The sequence below is a fragment of the Amphimedon queenslandica genome, unplaced genomic scaffold, assembly GCF_000090795.2.
Source record: "Amphimedon queenslandica unplaced genomic scaffold, v1.1 AMPQUscaffold_12561, whole genome shotgun sequence".
Classification (NCBI taxonomy): domain Eukaryota; kingdom Metazoa; phylum Porifera; class Demospongiae; order Haplosclerida; family Niphatidae; genus Amphimedon; species Amphimedon queenslandica.
The window spans coordinates 3,898-11,675 of record NW_003547202.1 but is presented as its reverse complement, the minus strand read 5'-3'; the positions used below and the strand labels follow the sequence as shown (position 1 = coordinate 11,675).

At 35.7% G+C, this 7,778-nt stretch overlaps 2 protein-coding genes across 2 annotated transcripts in view; one reads left to right on the top strand and one right to left on the bottom strand.

Moving 5' to 3' along the window:
- Positions 1 to 6,881, bottom strand: part of LOC100637354 (alpha-taxilin-like) — a 17,077-nt gene extending 10,196 nt beyond the window's left edge. Inside the window, exons 1-4 of the mRNA XM_020003706.1 lie at positions 6,834 to 6,881; positions 6,716 to 6,776; positions 6,381 to 6,487; positions 4,822 to 4,881 (exon numbers count right to left, since the gene is read on the bottom strand). Coding sequence (XP_019859265.1) covers positions 4,822 to 4,881; positions 6,381 to 6,487; positions 6,716 to 6,776; positions 6,834 to 6,869 — 264 coding nt within the window. The 5' untranslated portion in view covers positions 6,870 to 6,881. The remainder of the gene's footprint in view (positions 1 to 4,821; positions 4,882 to 6,380; positions 6,488 to 6,715; positions 6,777 to 6,833) is intronic.
- Positions 792 to 4,572, top strand: LOC109587462 (uncharacterized). The gene is made up of 2 exons (XM_020003709.1): positions 792 to 914; positions 3,484 to 4,572. Exon 2 carries the CDS (start codon positions 3,486 to 3,488, stop codon positions 4,530 to 4,532), a length of 1,047 nt encoding a protein of 348 aa, XP_019859268.1. The 5' UTR covers positions 792 to 914; positions 3,484 to 3,485; the 3' UTR covers positions 4,533 to 4,572.
- Positions 6,882 to 7,778: the final 897 nt, after the last annotated feature.

The window sequence follows — 7,778 nt, the reverse complement described above, 5'->3', positions numbered from 1 at the left end:
AAAATAGCATAGCATCGATCACTAAAACACTTGGGATGGACTTCGTCACTATTCTGCTAGATACCTATTACAAATTCTTCTTGCAATGGTTCTTTGAACTTTGTAAAACAGCAGGACACTCTGTACTGGCCTATTATTTCTACCACAAAGGCGACAGAGCTTCTCTAACAATCATTCATGTGTCATTTTGAGTGCTATATATTTTGTTAGCAAAAAAAAGTGGCATGCTAAATTATATTTTGTTACAATGTACTACCTTTGATCTTCAGTTTTGGATAATAGTTACAATTGAAAAAACTTTTCCAAAGCCAGGAAGTCCACTCAAAACCATCAGCTGAAATGAGTGTATTTTAGGCAGCTGCTTTAGCTCAATGCGCAGTTATTCACAGTACATATTATATATGCGCACATGAGCTAGGGGTGTCCTAGGAGACCTTATCTAGGTCTATGGAAGATGTAGTACTGTCATAGCAGCTAGTACTTTGGAGTAATGTCCTTAGCAATACTAGTCTCTTTTGTGATGATTAATGGTCACACCTCACTAACCAATGTTGTACCTACTGCAACTATTCTATTTATAAACTAAATGTCCAGTTGAAACACCAGTGGGTAACAAGCAAACACACAGAGACAAAACGACTGCTTTACCCTCGCGTCACGCCTACGCGTGGCTCGGGTAATTAGACTATCAGCTTTTATTATAAAAGTCAATAACAAGTAGAGCCAACAATAGCCTATTGTTATCTGTATCCCATAGAAGAACAAAGCTATGTCTGTTATAGCATAGTGAAGATGATGAAATAATTCTTCTCACTTTGATGGTCAGCTTATCAAAATAAGTATATACCTTGAATCATACCATTAGGATCATATCCCCAGTCCCAGTAGGCAGTAGTAGCTAGAGCAACCAGAAGATATGACTGTGTCCCTTTACTGTTCTTCTCTTCTCATTCTTTGCATTGCTACTTCTGCCATCACTCAGAATACTGGTACTCTCAATGCTATCAACTGCTGCTCTAGAATTGAGAAATCAGTGGCCAGTTTCAGTTCACAGATTAACAGTACCTGCAATCGGCCATCAGATGCAGCAACAGCTTCACTGCAACAAAAAGTATCTTCTGAAGTAGCAGAAATGTCTACAAGAATATTAAATGTATCTTCAAAAGTATCTTTGTTACAAACAGAAGTATCTTCCAAGGTGTCCTCATTGAAATCAGATGTCTCTTCTAAAGTAGAAGCTGTATCTCTACAAGTATCTTCCCTTCAAGAAGAAGTATCTTCTAAAGTAGAATCAGTATCATCTGAAGTTGCAGGAGTCTCTTCTAAACTAGCATCAGTATCTTCGGATGTATCTTCACTACAAGAGGCAGTGTCTACTGATGTGTCTTCACTGCAACAAAAAGTATCTTCTGAAGTAGCAGAAATGTCTAAAAGAATATTAAATGTATCTTCAAAATTATTTTTGTTACAAACAGAAGTATCTTCCAAGGTGTCCTCATTGAAATCAGATGTCTCTTCTAAAGTAGAAGCTGTATCTCTACAAGTATCTTCCCTTCAAGAAGAAGTATCTTCTGAGGTGTCTTCATTAAAGGCAAATGTATCTTCTGAAGTAGAATCAGTATCATCTGAAGTTGCAGGAGTCTCTTCTAAACTAGCATCAGTATCTTCGGATGTATCTTCACTACAAGAGGCAGTGTCTTCACTGCAACAAGCAGTGTCTTCTCTCTCAGCTGATATCAAGAAAGTGCTTGATGTATCTAGTGCCTTAGCAACACATGTCTCCTCTCTGGAAAAATCAGCAGTGTCCTCTCTCTCAGCTGATATCAAGAAAGTGCTGGATTATTCTTCTGATCCTTTCTTCACCTCATGCTATGATATACTACAAAAGTTCCCAGACAGTCCCTCAGGATACTATAGGATTGTTGGGTTCTCTCACAAAGTTTATTGTCACATGTCCAGTTTACCATACAATGGTAACAAAGGATGGATTAGAATAGCTCATCTTGATCTGTATAACACGAAGGACTGTCCCACTGGGTTTAGACTTATTGAAACTCAAGGTATTCGTGCCTGTGGTCGACCTTACACTAAAAAGATTTGGTCATGTACCAGCACTTTCTTTCAAGTTGAGGGCTTCAAGTATTCACAAATCCATGGAAAACTAGTCGGCTATCAGGTAGGAAGTCCTGATGGAATTCGCAGTGGTCCTACAATCAACATTAATTCTGAATATGTCGATGGATTTAGCCTGACTTATGGTAGAACCAGGAAGCATATCTGGACCTTTATAGCTGGCCAAGAAAACAATGGCTATAGGAACTACTGTCCTTGTGCCAAATGGAATGCAAATCGAAGAGGTGTGCCATCATTTGTTGGTAATGATTATTACTGTGAGGGTGGGAGTGATGATATACCAGTAAAAAAAAAACATATTTACAAGAATGATCCATTATGGGATGGTTGGGGATGTGGTACCAGTGAAAAGGCATGCTGTAAGCCCACATGGTTCAGTAAGATCATTAATCCTCCAACCAGTGAAAGTATTGAGTTGAGACTCTGTCTTGATGAAGGAAGCAATAATGAAGATGTTTATTTGAGGGGATATGAAATTTACATTAGGTAGACTTCAAGATTATTATTTACTGACCTTTTGCTATTGTATCGGCTATGTTTAACTTTGCTTTGGTTCCAGAAATTTATTTGTTTAATTAATAAAGAGCGTTATGGTAATGAATTGTTTTGCTGCTCATTGAGGTTTGCCATAGGTCATTCATAGCACTCATTACAAACAACACTACATTACAAATTATAATAGCCCATAGTATTTTAGATTCTTATATAGCTATATACTCATAGCTGCAAGAGCTATATTGTATATTGCTTGCAGGTTAATCTAAATACATGCATATACACATGCATATAGGGGCTACATCAAACTATCAATGAGGTGATGCTATGAAGAAACTTGAGCTAATTCTGGCCAAAAGTAAAAGTTATGGTCATGTCAACTTTACAGTGCATGCACGTGTGTCAATAACATGTAACTGGCTACATAACAATAGCTTCTTCATTGAAAAGGTATGCATGCTTTTATTTGTGGGTCAAATCTGCACAACACATGCAGAGTGAGTCTGCTTGCGCATGCACAATGTTACACTATAACAGATCCACTCTGTGTTGTGACCCACAAATAATTTTACAACATACATGTATATACTTATTTACTTAAATTCACTGGAATTACTGCGGTACTAGTATACTACACAATTCAATAACTATTATTGATGAATGGCTGCAGGTCATCAGGGCTCTGATGCCTATTGAGTTAAGGGTGTAAGGTCATAAGTTTAGATTGTATCTCAATGGAGAATGAAGCTTATCAATAGATTGGTTCATTTCTGTTAGTATAATACCATTGATCCACTTCTCTCAGCATATAAAGATCACAGGACTATAGAGTAGAGCACCAGATAATTCCAAAAGATATGACTATGTCCCTTTACTGTTCTTCTCTTCTCATTCTTTGCATTGCTACTTCTGCCATCGCTCAGAATACTCTCAATGCTGTTAACTGCTGCTCTAGAATTGAGAAATCAGTGGCCAGTTTCAGTTCACAGATTAGCAGTACCTGCAATGGGCCATCAGATGCAGCAATAGCTTCACTAGAGGCAAATGTATCTGCACTACAAGAGACAGTGTCTTCACTACAAGAAGCAGTGTCTTCTCTCTCAGCTGATATCAAGAAAGTCTTAAACTATTCTTCTGATCCTTTCTTCACCTCATGCTATGATATACTACAAAAGTTCCCAGACAGTCCCTCAGGATACTATAGGATTGTTGGGTTCTCTCACAAAGTTTATTGTCACATGTCTAATCTACCAAACACAGATGAAAAGGGATGGATTCGAATAGCTTATCTTGATATGTGGAATACAAAGGATTGTCCAAGTGGATTTAAATTTTTTGATTTCAATGGCGTCCGTGCCTGTGGTCGTCCATATTCTCCTTGTAATAGCTGTACTAACACTTACTTTCAAGTTCAGGACTTTAAATATTCACAAATCCATGGAAAACTAGTCGGCTTTCAAGTAGGAACTACTGATGGAGCTCATGGTACTGCATTCAACATTAATTCAGGATATGTTGATGGTGTCATGTTAACTCATGGTAGAACCAGGAAGCATATCTGGACCTTTATAGCTGGCCAGGATAATGATGGTAATAGGAACTACTGTCCTTGTGCCAAATGGTATGCACACCCAAAAGCTGTACCATCATTTGTTGGTAATGATTATTACTGTGAAGGTGGGAGTCATCATTCACCTGCAATACCACACTATTTCTATAGAAATGATCCATTATGGGATGGTTTGCGTTGTGGTACCAGTGAAGAGGCATGCTGTAAACCCCCATGGTTTAGTAAGACTATTAATCCTCCAACCAGTGATTCTATTGAGTTGAGACTCTGTCTTGATGAAGGAAGTGATAATGAAGACGTTCTTTTGAAGGGATATCAGATTTACATTAGGTAGGCTTTAGGTTTATTAACTGTGGATTTTTTCTATTCTAGGTTGTGTTTTTTAACTATTAAATTTTTGTTTTTCTTACTATTAATTAAACTTGATAAAAATAATTTTAAACCATAATAATAAACTAATAAATCTGCAAAACAAATTTTTGGGCAGATTTGCGAAATTCAAAAATTTTGCGCTACACAGTATTGACCAGTTGGAGGTGAATGATTCAATGAGGTGATCCCATTTATCAATTCAATCATGACAAATAATTAATAGCAAGTACATGTAGGTATAGTTAACATACTTCTTGTTGCTTTCTCTGACATTCTGTTAATCTTTTATCCAGTCTTTTATAGTCCCGAACCTACAGCACATGTACATGTATCAATTTCATGTGCATATACACGTACATGTACATGTACATGTAATGTATCACTAAAAATTAGCATTAAATCAATATGTATCAAAAAATGTATAAAAATTTATGGTGATTTCGGAACCATTTTTTTCAGAAAAAACCATGGGCTATAGCCTTGGGTATTTTTCAAAAATTGGCCGATTTCTTTAAATGGCCATAACTCAAAAAAAATTTGTCGGAATCAGCTCCAAACAGCATAAGCACATCAGTATGTATCAGAAAATGTAATAAAAATTTGGAGTGATTTCGGAGCCATTTTAAAGAAAAAACCATGGGCTATAGCCTTGGGTACTTTTCAGGAATTGGCCAATTTCTTTAAATGGCCATAACTCAAAAATATTTGTTGGAATCTCTTCAAACTTTCTACACAGCATAAGGATATCAATATGTAATGTATCAAAAAATGTAATAAAAATTCGGGGTGATTTTGGAACCATTTTTCAGAAAAAACCATGGGCTATAGCCTTGGGTACTTTTCAGAAATTGGCCGATTTCTTTAAATGGCCATAACTCAAAAAATATTCGTCGGAATCTCCTCAAACTTTCTAAACAGAATAAGTACATCAATATGTATCAGAAAATGTAATAAAAATTCGGGGTGATTTCGGAACCATTTTTCAGAAAAAACCATGGGCTATAGCCTTGGGTACTTTTCAGAAATTGGCCGATTTCTTTAAATGGCCATAACTCAAAAAATATTCGTCAGAATCAGCTCAAACTTTCTAAACAGAATAAGTACATCAATATGTATCAGAAAATGTAATAAAATTTTGGGGTAATATCGGAGCCATTTTTTAGAAAAAACCATGGGCTATAGCCTTGGGTACTTTTCGGAAATTGCTCGTTTTCTTTAAATGGCCATAACTCAAAAAATATTTGTCGGAATCAGTTCAAACTTTCTAAACAGAATAAGTACATCAATATGTATCAGAAAGTGTAATAAAAATTCGGGGTGATTTCAGAACCATTTTTTAGAAAAAACCATGGGCTATAGCCTTGGATTTTCCAGAAATTGGCCAATTTTTTAAAATGGCCATAACTCAAAAAATATTTGTCGGAATCAGTTCAAACTTTCTAAACAGAATAAGTACATCAACATGTATCAGAAAATGTAATAAAAATTCGGGGTGATTTCAGAACCATTTTTCAGAAAAAAACCATGGGCTATAACCTTGGATTTTCCAGAAATTGGCCAATTTTTTAAAATGGCCATAACTCAAAAAATATTTTTCGGAATCAGCTCAAACTTTCTACACAGCATAAGTACATCAATATGTATCAGAAAACGTAATAAAAATTTGGGTTGATTTCGGAACCATTTTTCAGAAAAAACCATGGGCTATAGCCTTGGGTACTTTTCAGAAATTGGCCGATTTCTTTAACTGGCCATAAGTACATATATCAATATGATTCAGTGTATATGATAATGCAGTGATTGTACATACAATTGTCATGCAGTGTTTGTATAACGCGTCGAGTTTCGATTCTGTCGATAAATCCAATTGATCCATTACTTTACGAATATCTGATAGCTCATCTTTAAGACTGAACTCTGAGAAGAAAAGAGAAAGGAGGGATCACTATAAATTAAATTAAATGTTTTTGAGGATTTAATTTGTAAACTACACTATGGTATGTGTACATGCAATAATTACATTAGTAGGTAGGACCTAAACTGCAATGTGCCCCATTACGTCACTTCAATTTCAAATGTTGCTAAAATTATATGCATACTTAAACTAGTGAAAGTGCCAAAACTTTTACAATTAATATTTAATACTTTTCTTATCTTTGCTTGACGGGGCAGCAGCAGTGCTGGCTGTAGGACGCTCTGAACTTTCCTAAAATACCAAAAATACACATTATTAATGAACCCCAGCCTATAAACAAGTCATTACTTCAATTGATGGTGATACACTAGTAGTAGCCGCCATGTTTACACGTGTAAATTAGTTATTTGAGGCACGCCCATCCACACACCTACTCAGATCAATTAAGTTGTAGCCACGCCTACAGTAAAAGTTGTGAAGTGAAGAATTATGTTTAGCAGTTTTAGTGAAGGATTGAGCTCCTGGTGGAGCAAGAAAGAAGAGAAAGAGGAGGGGGAGGGAGAGGGAGAGGGAGAGAAGAGAGAGGCAGAAGAAGAAGGTGAAAAAGAAGAGAACCAAGAGACGGGATGGACTAAAGGAATTGATGGTACAAACATGTTTTTGATGTATTGTATATATGCATTATTATTGATGTGTGCAGTACAACTTTAAAATTAGTGCAGTTAAACCTCCCAATGTATTAAATACAGAGGTGTCCTCATTTCAGAGGTACTTTTGTATAGGCTTGTACCAATTGGGGTGAAAAATGACAAAATTAATGTTTATTATTATTATTATTATTATTATTATTATTCAGTTGCTACAGGATTATTCCAGTCAGTATCAGGTTACGCTGTCTCTATTACTGAAAATGTCAAGAAACAAGTCACAGAGAAAGTAATTCTAAATATAGTATCAGCCTGATGATGTAATGGTTGTGTTACTATTTTTAGACTAGTACCAGTTTTATTGGAGAATTCCAGAAAGAACAAGACAAGTTTGTCCGCAATCAGCAGAGATTAAAGGGTTAAAAATGCACACAGTAATAATAAAAATTTGAGCTCAATTTTCCCGAAATTTAAGCATAAATAGATGTACTTGTACACATGAATCTTATCAAATTTTTAGCTATGCATGTACAGTTTTTATTGCTATTATTGTTGTTGTTTTTATTGTTGTTGTTATCATTTAGATGCTTCTGTTCCTCCATGGGTTGGTTATAATGAAGAGGAAGAACTTAAAGCACAAATAATG